The sequence below is a fragment of the Juglans microcarpa x Juglans regia genome, chromosome 5D (genome assembly GCF_004785595.1).
Source record: "Juglans microcarpa x Juglans regia isolate MS1-56 chromosome 5D, Jm3101_v1.0, whole genome shotgun sequence".
Classification (NCBI taxonomy): domain Eukaryota; kingdom Viridiplantae; phylum Streptophyta; class Magnoliopsida; order Fagales; family Juglandaceae; genus Juglans; species Juglans microcarpa x Juglans regia.
The window spans coordinates 7,005,081-7,021,805 of NC_054602.1; the positions used below are offsets into that span (position 1 = coordinate 7,005,081).

General features: G+C 30.8%; 1 protein-coding gene across 1 annotated transcript; it reads right to left on the bottom strand.

The window, feature by feature from the left end:
- Positions 1–12,308: 12,308 nt before the first annotated feature.
- LOC121266567 (protein RGF1 INDUCIBLE TRANSCRIPTION FACTOR 1-like) lies at positions 12,309–15,859 on the bottom strand. The gene is made up of 4 exons (XM_041170436.1): positions 15,189–15,859; positions 13,671–13,745; positions 13,415–13,555; positions 12,309–12,972 (listed from the first exon to the last, which is right to left on the bottom strand). Exons 1-4 carry the CDS (start codon positions 15,405–15,407, stop codon positions 12,640–12,642), a joined length of 768 nt encoding a protein of 255 aa, XP_041026370.1. The 5' UTR covers positions 15,408–15,859; the 3' UTR covers positions 12,309–12,639.
- Positions 15,860–16,725: the final 866 nt, after the last annotated feature.

Consider the following 16,725-nt stretch of genomic DNA (forward strand, 5'->3'; position numbering starts at 1 on the left):
GAATACTAGTGCAGCTGGGTAAATAGCATGCATGATCAGTACTTTAGGGGCCACCAAACAACATTTACCCGGCAAGCTCATTTATGGAGTTTACAAAATTTAGGGCCATTCAAGTCTCGATCGATTAAAGGTATCATTGTTAGGTAAGTTTCGCAGGAAAGTAAAATGTTACTGAAGGATTGATTGATAGATAAAAAACAAACCATAGTACTGTAACTACTGTTTGGGATTATTCCATGCACATCGCTTGTTCTATGACCACCGAACAAGTACGTACGTATTAAATCCATAAAGACGCTATTGTTGACTCTTTTGTAGGGAACGATCTGGCCTGCCATGCATATAGATCAGTTTAATCATTAATGGTAGTAATAAAATCATGCAGGCCATCATGGCCAGTCATGAAGTTGGAGTGGGAAGGACTTTAGGACATTGAGGTGTTTGTTTCGGTCGTTTTTGTGGAAGAGATCGATGGAAGAACCAACGACACAAGTTTGTCTGGTCATTGAAATCATGTGACGAACGTATGAATCGTTAATTTATGGACTTTTATAATATGTAAGTTTATTAATATTTATTTATAGAAAAAAATACTACTGAGCTGGTGTCAGGTATTGAATTCGATCTACATGTTCGATCCAACTGCTAGCTAGCTGCGTAATTATGATTATATATATATATATGAAAAAATATATTTATTGTGCAACTGCCGCGGAGTGATTATGAAAAAAATAATATAATATGAGATTTATATAAAAAAAATTAAATTTTTAATAATAAATTTTATTTTATTTTAAAATAATTACGTATTATTTATACACTTCACAATTATATATAAAATTATTATATATATATATATATATATATGATGAGAGAGCTCCTAACTCTCTATGATCAGAATATTATTGTTGTTTTAATTATCTATTTTCATTCAAAATCCTCTCTTCTAATTGGTACAGTTGGTAGCATTATCGTTTGGATAATCATTGACAAAAGTTTTGTTTTTTTCCTTTGATTTCAGCAGCACTAGAAAACGGTACTAAATGTGGCCGAACATTTGCATGCACCTCAGTATCTAATTATTCTCACTTTATTTTTAACCAAACAGATTTAATACGCTAGCCATGAAGATTCAAAACTCTACCTAAGAACATTAATAGTGAATTCAATAAAATTTGATTAAATAATCTTTTTTTTTAAATATAGTTAGTCACTTTTCAATAATATCAAATAACAGATTTTTTAAATTTATCACTATTTTAATAAAATATTGATTTTGACCTTTTTATTTATTTTAATTTTAATTATAATTTAAATATTTTTTTGTTATTTAAAAATACACATTAATTTTCTAACGTTCATATTATTCTTAATTGACAAATTATGAATTCTTCTTCATCTTGTAAGGTGTAGTTTACCAAAACAAATTTAACTATATAAACTAAATGGAAGCTGTATTTTAACAACCGTTTACTAATATAATTTTTCATACTTCTATTATTTATTCAATAATGTACCGAATTGTTTTCTAAAAAAATGCAACCCCTATGATCGCACGCCGCCAATAACAAAGAAAAAAAAAATACTAATGAATTTTTCTTTATTTTTTCTTTTTGTTTGGGAGGAACAATAAACAATGGAAAGAGAATTGTTTATGATAAAAATAATATTTAAAGTTGACTAGATTTGGCCAATAAATAAATTTTGAACTAAAATTATTGTTTATTTATTAAATCTATTATAATAAATTTTTATACAACCTAACTAAATTTCAATTTGACTAAATTGAATTCACTACCATGCTCTCAACAGAGGAAAATAGGACATGCAGAACAGTAAATTACATTGATCAACAAATTCGGTGTTGATGTCAGGTGGTGAAAAGTTAATATTGGGGTCCAATTTTGATAGGTTTGGGGACAGTATGCCCATCTGGGAAAAATTAACTGTGACCAATTGAAAAGACCCCTCCTTTATTGAATGTGGATCCCTTTCAACTAATCAAAAGACAGGTGATAGTTTCAAAGTAAAAGGATCTTAAACTGATCTAGCACTCCAAAAGCAAGGGGCCCCCCATATATGCGACGGAGGACTAGCTAGGCCGATAAAAATTAGAGTAAAACACGAATCGGGGCCCTACTTTGATTGGGTACGGTGATCACGAGTCTCATTGCTGTTTGGTCGGTTTTTAATAGTTCAAGTGGATGACAAAACCATAAGGTCATACATAACCAAACAACAAACCTAATCACATCAGTCACAGCAGTACTGCTATCATTTTATGACCCTCCATTTTTAAGATTTCCTCGAACATTATTCCACCTTGAGACTCTAAAAAAACACACACATTATTCTCTCTCTGTGAAAGTTGATAATAAGTTCACAACTTTGGTTGTTTTTACGTAATATATTGATTTGTTATGATTTTTGGTACCTTGGAATGCTCAGACCATCCCCAATATGCCTTCTGCAAGTGCTGCATGGTAGCCCATAATCGATATAGGCCGGCCCTTGCCCATGGGAGTTTGTTTCCTTTCATGACAGGTTTGTTTATTAGGGTTTATTATCCCATCCTCGATTTACGTACCTTACGTAGGAGCTAGGGGTTGAAAGGACGTGTATTATATGTGCACCATATCAATATCCCGTTTCTGCAGGCTGCTAGATTAACCATTCACTGTGGAAATTGCACAAGTCGACGTTCTGGTTCAAAAGTCGAAACGTTGCATGCATAATTGTATCAGTTTTGTGAACTTTCAGTATCGTATTAAATGTTGTATTATACCTTCTGTGTTTACTATTTTTCTCTTATTAATTAGGAGTTGGAATCTTAAAAAGTGTGGAGATTCGAGAACAGACCTTTCATGAAAGAGAAAAACAAACGACAATATATATCAGATAATAAGATCCTTAATAACTTATTGTTCTTAATATATATCAGCTGAGTATATATATTATATTAATTAACACGTGATCTCCGATTTTCAGTTTCCTTTAAATATTATTGTTACTAGTCTTTGAGCTGCACGGTCAAAGTAGAAATTGACTCGTTCCTTGTCATTAAGCCGTTTATCTTCATTAACGAAAACTCCTTTTTATTCGATTAATGTGTATCTTAAGTCACGAGTTAGATAGAGTTTGGTGGTACTCTATGCCGCGGGTCATTAGATAATGATCAGAGAGTACGTGAGAGATGAGAACGAGATTATCGACGAGAAAGACAGTACTGTATCGACGTATCGTTGGTCAGAGAAGCTAGGAATTAGGCTCAGAAATTGCTAAAAACTTAATTAATAATATATATTGTATTTGAGTGATGCATGGCATTTATAATTAGTATGTGAACAATAAAATTTATCGGAAAATTAATCAGATGGAACCTGATGCATTTTACAAGGGTTTATTTAGATTCATGTGCGTGTTAGGGATAATAATAATAATAATTCAATTTGAAAAGGATCTGCAAATAGTTATGAATCGACCTTAAGGACTGTACATCTAACATAATTTACGTACCTTGAGATTAATTTTTTTTTTTTTTTAATACCAAAGCTAAGAGTATTTGGGTCAACCTAGTATTAATGAGATGGAATATAGAATTTCGGAAACATTTTATCTGTTCACTTAAAATGCCTACAACGAAAACTTTTCTTGAGTTGACAGAGATCAACAACAGACACAAGGGTTTACCCAAAGTAATTGGAGAGACTTTATCGGTTTGATATGATTGTAATTTTTGGATATTTTGGTTGGTTTAAGCAGTTTTTGATTTTGATGCTTGGGTTTTTAGCTTTTATTTTAATTGTATCCATGTAACCACAGTTTTCTTCCATTACAAGTGAGAATAATCAATAAAATTTAAGATTCCGTTCTCTTTTATAAAAAAAAATAGAGAGAGGCCGAATCTCGTCTCTAAATAGCAATATTATATATAGAAACTAATTAATAAGTATACATATATATTTTCAGTGTACATCAATAAGGTATGAAAGAATATTTATCTTATTTTGATTCAGAAAGTGTTTCATCTCATCTCATATTATCTTATCTCGTCATTATAATTTTCTTAAATTTTCACATAAAGTATAATAAATAATTCAACATTTTCAAATCTCAATTCAATTTTTTCAAATCTCAAAACAATAATAATATTAAAAAATAATATTTTAACCATATTTTTTTTTAATTTTTAATTTTCATCTAAAATCATATCATCTCTTCTCTAAATTCAAACCAGTCCTTAAAGGTGCAGATCAAAACCCAACGGTTCACGCAGTCAAAATAATACATAACCAAAAAAAAATAAAGAACAAAGGAGGGAAGTGTGATAACGTAGGAGTGGCGATCTTAATCCCAAGCTTTAATTCTCGGCTTTGGGATTGCTTTCATTACTGAAAAGAAAAAACGCATTTTGATCACAATGCAGTCTATCTGTACGTGGACTTTATAATTACGCAGCATTTAGCAAACTCTGATGCTAAAAAAGTGTTCATGTGTTAACCTTGACTAGACTGAAACAACGATAAATAACCTTACACCATCGCTATAAGCAAAAGCATCCATAAACTTCTTTTTATTTACACATTTCCATAGAGAGAGAGAGAGGCTTGGATTCTACCGAAGTAAAAGTACCTGAAGAGGTTGGATTTGGAGAGTCGTGGAAATAGGAAATTCGGAGGCTGATCAATGGCAATAGTTAAGAGCAGTACTGAAAGAAGAGGTAGATAAAAGAAATAAGTGAGAGAGGTAAGTGGCAATGAAAGGTAAAAGATGAAAGAAAATTTTTATTAATCATCCTTACATTATACATTATATATAATTTTATTTATTTATTTATTTTGTATGTATATTAATAAAAAATAGAATTAATTAATTAGTTTTTAAAAAATTAAAATAAACAAATTATAAATAAATTAAAATAAATATAAATATAATATATAAAGATGAAGAGTAGAAAAGTTGAGAATGAGAATATTGACAGTGACGGATAATATGACGAAAAGAAGAAGGAAAAAAAAAAACTTCTCCAACTACACTTTCGAGATTCATTTTGATTTGTAGTACCAAGTCAGGTCATGGTGACGGAGACAAGTCACAACTCAACGATTAAATCGAGACCTGCAACAATTAATTAGTTGATTGGAAGAACTCGATCGTACGTATGTTACTCTATTACTAATTATTTATAATTTATTTTAAATTTTTTATTTTTTTATCATTTTATTTTAAATATTTTTTTAACATCTTTAATTATTAAAAAAAAGTTAAAAAAATATATAATTTTATTAATAATCACTTCCTTAACTATTAAATAAAATAAATAATAAATAAATAATAAATAAATAATAATTCTATCATTTTTAATGTCAATAAACCTTTTACTAATTAGCCAGCCAAGATTCATTTTAAATCGCTATTTTTCTCTTTTTTTTAAAGTCTTATAACTCAGAAAAAAAAAAAAAAAAAAAAAAGAAGAAGGTACTCTTGAGTCTCAGGGCTTTATTAGGTGTCAACATAATGGTCTGCATGCTGGCTTTTTGCCACGTGTAATTTCCCCAAGCATCCCACCTATGACGAGCTACAAGGGAATTTGCCTAGCTAGCTGGTTAATAGGCTCTTGTACCCACATTGGAATTATTAGCTGCAGAATATATAAAATATTGTGAGGCCATGATCTGATAGTTCCATGCTTGCCTATCTAATAGCTGGCTAGGTTGGCTCTAATGATCACATGTTGCGACCCCCTCATAAAATAAAAATAAAAAATAAAAAAAAATGTGATGTACTTATAAATATCAAAGCTCAGCACAAAATTGGTTAGATAAGGTATTTTTTTTTCATTCATATTTTTTATATTTTTAAATATTTTTTTAAAATAATTTACAACATCATTAAAAAAATATATTTTAAACACTAAATAAATAAAAAATTATCCGAATACAATCGGACCCACTCCCGGTGAGAATAGATTTTTTCAATTGATAATAATACACCTATAATTAATTTATAATTCCTTTTAAATCAACCAATATAATTGTGACACTTTATTAAAAAGTAATTTTAATTTTATTTAACAACCTTCATTTTAAGTAGAATAATAAATTAGTTATAGACTAATTATAAACTTATCATTTTCCTTTTTCAATAACAAGAGAGATGATATTAAAGTGTATATTTCACAACTTATATTATAAAATAAAAATACTTTTATAAATGATAATATATTTTATAAAAATCTCCCCTTTTAAAATATTAATATTATATAAAATGTTGTAAAATACGACTCATTTTTCATACTACAAATATGGCAAAAGCAGAGTATTTTGTTGGAAGAGTTTGTTATTTATTATCTTCTCACGATATAAATCAAAATTATTTAATTTTTTTTATTCTTCAGAGGTGATTTGATTATATAAAATCAAATTATTTCATTTTAACTTATATAATTATTATAATTTTTTTAAACTCTCACATAAAATATTATTATAATTCAAAATTTTTAAATTCAAAAATAATAATATTATTTACAACATATTGTTTCTGATGATAATATTTATTTATGATAAAAATATATTTATTTTAATATAAAATAATTATTTTCATTAAAAATAACTTATCACGTACAAATAAACACAGTATTTTTGCAGGCGCCGGAAGGAGCAGCATTTCTTTTTTTCTTTTCGGAAAGCAGGTCTTTGCAATTTCTATAGATCTTGCCCCAAGGGGCCAGGACACGAACCCCGCAATACAAGTGTTCGAGTACAATTATTTTGATTTCTTATATTGTTTGTTGCCACGTCTAATTCAAGTATCTCTTTGTGTATTTAATGATGAAAGCACCCTTTCACCCTGTAGTACTGCTTTCTCACTATTTTCATATCTGCAAGACTGCAATACAGATCAAGCTGTGGATCCTACGAAATTAATTGACAGATACCCAACTGAAACACTTGATAGCAACCTTACAGTATTGTAATCTAATTGTTAATTTATTAGCCGATGATTGAGTACTTATCTAGTATTAGTATTTTTAAAAGGAAAATGATTTATATATAATATTTTTTATAATATTTTATATAATTATATTTTAAATAAAAAATATTTTATAAAATATCTTATAAAAATAACATCATTTTATAAAAATATTTTTATTTCATAATATTGTTATATAATTAATTGTATACATGTCATTACTCTTTTTAAAAACCATGCAAAAACAATGGAGGTCCAACCGGCAGCAGCCAGCAAATTAAGACACCATTAAATCAACATGTATCATGCATATATATCGATCTGTCTAATTCCATTCGTGGAAACTAAGGTTCCTAACGGCACTAGGACTAGGACTCCAAGATCTTGTTTGTTTTCACAATTATTTTCAATTCATCTTATCTTATTTAATTATTACAATTTTTTTTTAAATTTTTACACAAAATAAAATAAACAATTCAACTTTTTCAAATCTAAAATAAAAATAATATTAAAAAAAAATATTCTAATAATATTTTATTCAACTTTTAATTTTAATCTCAATTCATTTTATCTCATCTGAGAAAATAAACGAGTTTCCATTATAAATATATATATATATATATATATATAATGGATCATATTAATTATATCATGTGTTTGCTGTTTTTCTTGTTACTAGTAAACTAGCCTGTGGTTGGTAGTTTTGCGCCAAATTCTCAATTAGGACACAAAAGGTTCAAGTAGTACCAGTGGGTATGGTCTTGTGGTGATATGGGTAATGCATAGATACATCAATTAGGCTAGCAAAAGACTAGTACTGTAATTAGTTCGTTTCGAATTGAAGAATTAACATGAGTATTAAAGGCAGTACTAAAACACAAGCTTCAGCCTTGATCTGCTGGGCGTTGAATGTGAGCCAGTAAAATCCATTGTTTTGAGGGCGACGGGGAGCCTCATAATACTCAGCAGCTCTATGAGTGAGGTTAGCTCAACCGTTCGTGAGTATCCCCGGAGAGATAGAGAGAGAGAGATTTTGCAGAAAAAATCTACCATTAGGTCTTGGCTTGGCTACTGGATAGTGTTTAGTGCACTTCATGGTAACCAAGAAAAAAAATAAAAAAAGGAGGGACTCGGCGAAAAAACCAAAAAAATAATAAAGAAAGAAAGAAACTGGCAAAACCAATATAATACAGGTGTGGTTAACGTTAACTTAAACAAGCATACGTTAGCGTGACAAATTAAGTTTTTCTTTTCGTCACAAGATTCGAAAATCCAAAGGCAAATCGCAGTGCAGCAGCATGTGGTACGAAACACAGCAAAGCCTCGGGTTTACCACTGTCATTTAGTGCACCCAAGTGCTAACCACATCGCAGGATACTGTAGTTCTGTAAAAAAAAAAAAAAAAAAAAAGCGCGAGACGACTTCATATTCTAACCACCCTTTGTTTTTCCTACCTGCCTTTAGTTTTCCCCAGTACTCCTGCTGCTTTTTCCCGGTAACAGAATCATAGTGTCGAAAGTTGAAACGCACTCTTTGACTCCAGCAATTAGCGCCTCATTCTTTAGTAACCCTAGCTACCGGCCACCAGCTGTTCTACCGGCCGTTAGCCCTTACGAATCAGGACGCGGAGTCAGTCAGCTTAGATATTTCCTCAAGAACTAACTCGATGATAGTGATACAGCCAGAAAACTGTTACTAATTACGGTATATATCGGATATCCTAAAGAATTTCAGAAATAGAGAGAAAAAAATGAAAGACTCGGGATGATTTTTACGGTTTTGCTTTGTTGAATATAGAGGATGTCTCTGATTATTGAATGAATATCCTGAGAAGTTTTTCTACCCATGAGATTCATGTCTTGAGTGATATAAATTGAATCAATTAAATAGTATATATGAAAATGCGAAGTTTTATTGCAACATACAATATGGTTTATAATAAAAACCTGTCGGCCAACTTCATTAAAATAATTAAAATTTCACCGTCCTTAATTCATTACTTTGATACAGATGAAATAGAAAATGAAATCCAATTAATTTTCAGCAGAAAAATAAAACTGATAAATTGGAGGAAAAGATTAAATGAAGCATCCTGACTTGTCGATTTGCAAAAACATCACAGTTTTTCTGTATGCTTTGAAATAATTCCTTTCGCCTCATTAATAAAAGAAAAGTACTAAGCAACCGACTAAGTTCTCGTTTATTTTTATAATTTTTTTTCAGTTTTTACATAAAATAAAATAAAAAATTTAATTTTTTAAATTTTAAAATAAAAATAAAAATAAAAATAAATATTTTAATAATATTTTATTTAATTTTTAATTTTAATCTCAATCAATCTTACATGTTAAAATAAATATTATTTCCAAACAATTGCTCAGAAGCTTTTGGCCAAGAACCTCGGTTTACTAAACATCGAATCTTATGATTAAAATTGGGTTCTCACACTTGTTAAAATCCAACGTCATGACTGTTTGATCTCTCTTGGTTTAGGAAACTAATAAATTTCGAGTTCGTTCATCATGCTCATTAATGGTGCAGAATCATCAAAACTTGACGATCTGTAAACCTTTCCATGATCTGTGTTCAACGGAAACATCAAAAAGTACGGAAGTCAAACCTTCAGCTGTCTATGTATATACTGCACTACTGCTGCTGCTATATATACATCAAAACCTTGCTTCTATAAATTGGCAGTCAAATAATTAAGCAGACAAGAACTTCGAAAATCTAAAAAGGGAAAAAAAAAAAAAAAAAAAAACGACTCCAACATGAAGAGAGTTACGTACGTACTACGGATCATGGTATATGTATGTACGTACGTATAGAATGGTGTGTCGTGTCCGCTTACACTTGTTTGTCCGACAGACATTTTTGGCGTTTGGCGTACAACAAGGTTATGACCAGCTACTGCAGGGTTTTGCGCTGCCGTACGCATCTCACTGCACAGTGCACGCTGCTGGCCTACGTGATATAATATTAGAAATGTTAAGCTTTCTCACCGCCTAATCTTTGTAGTGTAAAGAGTAGTGTGTTGGGTAGCACCGTACCAGATCTAGGTTTTTAATATGTGGGGGATCGAACTTCAAAGCATTTCCCAAGATGGCAATTACAAAATGAAATTCTTTGCCCTAATTAGCTAATATATAGCCTTTTAGCTTTCCCGTGAACACCTCGTCCCCTCCCAAGGTTATCATGTCAATTAACTGTACATGTTTGATCATAAACTAATATCTTAAACCGAATATATATAGCGATAGAGATAGACAGGTAAAGTCTATTTATATATATATATATGTATGTATATACGTGCATATTAATGAAATTATTATAAATAGCTATATATTCAATAATATCGAGGCAGTGATCATGAGGTCGTGACCACCTAAGTTCTTTTTTCGCGTACGTTACGGATTTCATGAGCTCCAATATATAATTCCATTCCATAAAAAAAAAAGATTTATACACAATAAATAATATTAAAAATACCGTTACCTTACAATATTGGTATAAAATATATTGTAAAAATGTATAGTATGTATCGTTACTCTTCCACAAGCTATGCCCAATTCTGATGGACCGACAAACTTAGGTGTATTGATATTTCTTCTTGAGTTTTGCTACTTATCATTCCCGTCACATATCATACTTATTTTTATTTATTTATTTTAATTTTCTTAAACTAATTAAGTTATTCTACATATCATTCATACATCATATATTTGATAAGAAAAAAAATAAAAAAATTATATATAATGTGTAATGTGAGAATAATAGTATAATTTTTCTTTCTTCTTTATTTTTTTCTCCTTAGGACCTGATTGGACATTTTCACCTTGACAAATCTGGACTATCAATCTTTATGCACTAGTACGACTTCCTGTTTGGTTAGTTATACACAACAAGAACATAGACTACTTGCCGCGACCAAAATTGCCGTAAAAGTCTCAAAATTGCATAAATATATTTCTAGCAATTTCTTATTTTATTTTTACTTGATATTCAAGACCAAGATATTCCTCCACCAATAAGAGTATTCTTAATGGCTTTTTTATTTGCAATTTTATCTAAAATGATTAACAATATGTCAAAATAAAGCTTCCTTTCAATTATGTAAATTAAACTAATGTAAAATACATATAAAATTTGTTTTTTTTTTTTAATTTATGTGAGTCCTGTATTTACTCATTTTTTTAAAAGAGATTGTGCGACGATTGTGCATTCCACGATTGTATATATCATTTCTCAAATTAAATGTTCATTCTCTACATTTAACATGCACTATTAATCTATATAAACATTTTTTTTGTTATTTATTTCTTTTTCTTAATCTTTTTTTATATTTCTAGCATTTACATTTTTATATATAAAACGTTAAAGATTACAATATTATTAGAATATTTATTTTAATAAAAAGAGAACATACTCAGAAAATTTGCAGAACATGATAAAAGATAAAATATTCACAAAAAATAAGATGAATGTGTTTTTTCCATCTTTATTTTCTTTTTAAATTTTTATTAGGTTATTAATGTAGTTTTGGTAACAGAGAGATATTGCGTTCATAAGAAATATTAAAATATCTTAGAATATTACAAATTTAACAGTAAACGTATAATTAAATTGAATATAGAATATTAAAATGATATAGAGAAGTTGATATATGGTGCATTGCAAAAGTCTTTAATTAGCTAAATTAGAAAATGCGGGTTTTTGTTAGTTATTTAAAAAAAAAAAATTAGATAAGGAATGCTCTTAGGAGTAGTTAAAAAATATAGGGTTGAAAAGAGTAAAAAGGTAATATTGATCAATATTTCTAACAAAAATGAAAAAAAGAGAGTAACGGTGCAAATTAACCTGTATAAATTCTTTAAAAAAACCAGATATTCCATCTTAAGAAAAAATATTTTTAAATGGATTCCATTTTTTTCAAAATAACAAGGCTTATATATATATATATATATATATAAAATATCTAAGCACGCACAAACCTTTTTTAAAAGAAGAACAAAACCTTTTTGAGGGGTTCTGGCACTCAAGGAGATGGTTCTTCCTGATCCAGGTATTTTGAGAAGTGATTCTATGCCTTTTGTTATGTTCACTTCTCAAAATACCCTTTTGAACTTCGAAGATTGGGTGAATACTTCGAAGGTTTATTGGAGATTACTATTGTATAATTTCTTTGTGATTTTAGCGTTCCTCTTTCACTGCATCATACAAACTACAATCACCACAAAATCATATACGTACATACGTACGTGCGTTGTATTCTTGTACTGTTCTGAGAAAAAATAATTATCAACAAAGAAAAACTAGACACATAGAAAGTCATTACGTAAGATAATTAATAGCATATATATATATATATATTATATATACCAGCAAGTTCCATTACATCGATACAAAATTGGTGGAGTCGAGAGGCAAGCTAGCCTAATGCAGTCCATCTTCACCCACCTGAGTTTAGTAATGAAAACCTTGCGCCGTGCCCCTTCCGATAAAAAGATGAAAAATCCAAAGAGAAAAAAACACAATGAAAATAAAGACTAATTAGGATAAATATCAACCATAACCAGCCAGCTTAATTTTACCTGATAGCATGTAGTTAATATAGAATAATACTAATAGCCAAATTCAGATGATCTCTATTTTTGGAATTTCCAAATCCTAAGAAAGAGGAGCCCTCTGAGGAGCTCCCTTTCTCCTGCTGCTGAGAGAGAGAACAATCCCAGGGAGCAAGCCGTGTCCTTTTTTCTTCTTCTTCACCATTTCAGGTTCGCGAGAAATTACAGAATTGCTCGTGGCCTCGTTGGAACATGATGAGCTTCTGTATTGCAATGGTTCCTCTAGGATGGAGCTTGTGGTAATTTGGCCGTCATCATCAATGATCTCTGATCCGTCCATCTGTAATCCCTCGAACTGGGAAATTGCAAAATCCGATTCATCAAACCTGTACAGAATGCTAGATAGATCTTCTCCCTGGTACACCTTGTGATCAACCTGCATTTTTAGGTTTATGGAGTGAAAATAAGTTAAAAAAAAGTTTACATTTCATGTGCACTTTCAAGGTGAGTTAATTTCATAACAAAAAGAAAAACAGATTATTATGTTAAATCACAATAAATGGCTGGTAAAGAGTGAAGTCAAGATTCAAACTCAAGGCTAATTGATATAAACTAAGAGATCATAAATTTAATAATTCAATCAATATTATAATAGTTTAGACACTAAATTTTTATCAAAAGCAAAACCCTTATGAGAGTTTTTCTTGCCCACCAACCCGAATAATGCTACTCATCATCCCAATTCTTATCATCCTATCATCCTATGATGTGGCATCCTATGATGGGTCCTTGACTGTGTCCTTTCAAAAGCACTGAATCAAAATATTATACACTTGAAATGGGCAAACAAGTAAGGGAATGGGGAAACCAAAATGGACCTTGCATGAGAGTGAACAGAAGTGGAATGGCTCTTGGAGAATCCTGTCACAAGTCAAGCATATGTTGGCAGAGCCCTTGCAAGACCTTGACTGTGGCCTCTGATTCAAGAATATCACTTTCGCACTGTTTATAGTGTAGGGCTGCCAAACAAGGAATCACATCATTACTCGATGCACAAAACAAGTAATAAAAGTTATTACGATTTGATACCAAATTCTTGAACATTATTATATATAAAAGTCATATCAGAAAAACCTGAATGTATGAGCAGTCAATGAGCTTTTCAAGATCGCCCAATCGAACCACGTCGTGATAAACATATCGTCTCACCTGTCACGTGGGATCATAACAACAATAGGATCATCCCAGCTAAATTTGTCCCCAATATGGTAGTTAATAAATGTCCAGTACTAGGTCAATTATTGCTGAGAGTGAGGCATAATTTTTCCTGAATTAGGTAAAAAAATAATCTAAAGGAAAACGGTACAAAATTCATGTCTTATATTGTTTTAACTTTTATATGTACAAATATATATATATATATAAGAATTACAGCATCTTGGTGGTAATTTAAACATATATCGGGTGAAAAAGTGGGGCAACTAATTACCTTTAGCCAAGGAATATAAATGAATCGATCGAGTAGAGATATTTAAAATCTACCTAAGAGATCAGTTCTTTAAATGACAAACAACAAAACAAAATGTATAGAATTGGGTCAAACTTTCGCTTTCACTGAAAGCAACAGCTGAGGAACCTTTGCAGGAAATTGGAATAAATAAGAAATCTTCCACAAATGGGAAAGAAACCAAATACAAAAAGTGGGAATCAAGGAAGACATGGTGAACCATTTACGCAGAACTAGCTTTCCACATAACAAATACAAAAACTTGAGTAAAATGACATAAATAAGACAATCTTGGTTTGGAATCTTGGTTTGGATGTATTCAGAACAAATTCAGAAGATAAAATAAAAAAATAAAACAGGCAAGAATTATTCTGATCTCAAAAAATAGAATGTGCAAGAATTGTGTGATAATTATAAATTCAGCAAAAATTGGGAAACGGGTAAAATTTTAAGTTCATTACAACAACAGAAAATCTGATGAAATTGTGAATTTTTTTCCCCTTTTCTGCTTCTATGCAAAAACTGAAAATTGTTTGGCAAAGTTTTTGGGAATTGATTTTGAACTTCTAATAGAGAACCATGAAGAGCTAAGAGAAAAGGTCAGAGAAGAAGAGACAGCATAAGAATTCTTGGTGAAGTGAGTGAAAATAAAGGCAAACACGGGGAAAATTCAGGAGAAGTGAGTAAATACGGAAAATTTTCCGCCAATTCTTGGAACAAAATCACCACATACCAAGGACAAAGTTAAGGTAAGAAAGCCACACCAAAGTATGTGCGGGTCAATATCAACTTATGGAGAGTGATTTTTCTGAGAAATTCAAAAGAATCAAAACAGATTCTGGATATATATACCCGGTAGAAAACTGCACCTGAATTTCATTTCAAATGAAGTCAAGAGCAATAGAACTGAAGGGGAAACAAAACTTGTGCTGTGAAATTAAAGAATTCCAAAGTACCCACGAAAGAATTGAGGCCGACTGAACTGAAAAGCACTTAAAAGAGCAGAAAAAGTGAAAGAGTAGAACAAAAAATGTTCAGAAAGACCTAAAACACAATCGCGCATGGGTGGAAATTAAAAGATTTTGGAAGGAAGTGAAGATCTTGGTGCAGTAGCTAATATTCATGATGGGTGAATGCATACATACCTGGAGGAGGGGATGGGAGCGGTGAGAAGGGAGGCAGTGCGGGCAAATACTAACGCAACAGTGCAAGCAAAAAACGTTCTTCTCGTTCTTCCTGCGATTCTCGTGGACCCCACAGCCACGAAAGAATGTCTCAGCCATCAAACCCTCTAGCCATGCAGGCTTCATGCTCATGTTGTTCACCCCAACTTCCATACCTGAAGAGTATGAATCTCTCACCATCTGTTTCTCTCACTCTTTTTTCAGTCCCCAAGAATTGAATTCAATCTTGTAAAAGCCCAGAGAGGGTGGTGGCCTCGCGCTATATTTATGACCCTTTTTTTCGGTTTTGTATCCTCTCAAGTGCCCCCTGTATGTAAAAACCTACAACACTCAAAAGACTCTTTTCTGCTACAATTTTTTATAGCCGAGGAAGTTCGAGATTTCTTGTCGTTTCAAGACCTAAAGGGAGAGAAAAGGAGAGGGTATTTTGAACGTTTTTCTTTTTCCTTCTTTTCCAGAGAAAATCAAGAGAACCCAATGCAGAGAAAGAAAGAGAGAGAAAGAGGATTGGGTGTGGAGCTGAGGTGTGGTGTGGTGTGGTGGAGAATGGGGAATGGTGTTAATGGCGGGGAGACAGCCCACCAATCTGTACGTTTCTGCATACTACCATTTCACTTTTCTGCCTAATGATTCGAGCACCCTCTCTCTCTCTCTCTCTGAGGACCGAGGAGCATCCAAGCTTATCCCTTTTTGACCAATATGCCCCCCCCGGTCTCTCTCTCTCTCTCTCTCTCTCTCTCGAGTTTGGTCCCATCATCAACAAAAGTATTATGGAAACCAGTTGGCTATTTGTCAAAGGGAAAATACTAGCCCCTCAAAAGTTTATGTACTTTAATTAATGAATTTAATTAATAATTAATAATTAAAGAAGTAATTATTAAAAATTTATTTTTGTATTTTTTACTTAATAATTAAGAATGTTAAAAAAATATTTAAATAAAAATAAATAAAAAAACAAAAAATTTATAACTAGCCACTGGCCGGCCGACTAGCATGATCCCTATAAATATTAATTACTATTCTTTGATCCTATAATTCATCGGATTATAAACTCTTCTTTCTATAAATTATAATAGAGAAATTCTACTCATTATTTTTATACCACACACTACATATTATTTTTTTATTTTTTATTTTATTTTCTCTTATTAAATATATAATATATGGATGACGAGTAGAAAAATTCAATTAATTTAAGAAGAATAAAATAAAAAAATAAAAAATAAAAAAAAGTATTGTGTGTTGTGCATGGAGATGATGAATAACAAAATTCAAATAAATATAAAAATTGTGACTTTGTGGAGTCTTATTTAATCATTTTATATCATTAATTAATGGTAATAAGATTTCAACTTTGTCATTCATATTAATATAGTAATTGGCTTCTAGTTATTTTAGGAAAATTCTCATACTATTTATTATATTGCTTTACATTTAGTTTTACAGATTAGGGATTAATATTTGATAAATTGGCGTAAATTTGTAAAATCTCTTTATA

What these genes read in the sequence shown, in the direction of transcription:
- LOC121266567 (XM_041170436.1), bottom strand. Translation starts at nt 15,407, where the DNA reads ATGGTGAGAGATTCATACTCTTCAGGTATGGAAGTTGGGGTGAACAAC. An exon ending in GCTCCCATCCCCTCCTCCAG is followed by an intron (nt 13,746 to 15,188) that starts GTATGTATGCAT and finishes CCCACGTGACAG; the next exon opens with GTGAGACGATATGTTTATCA. An exon ending in TTGACTGCTCATACATTCAG is followed by an intron (nt 13,556 to 13,670) that starts GTTTTTCTGATA and finishes CTTGTTTGGCAG; the next exon opens with CCCTACACTATAAACAGTGC.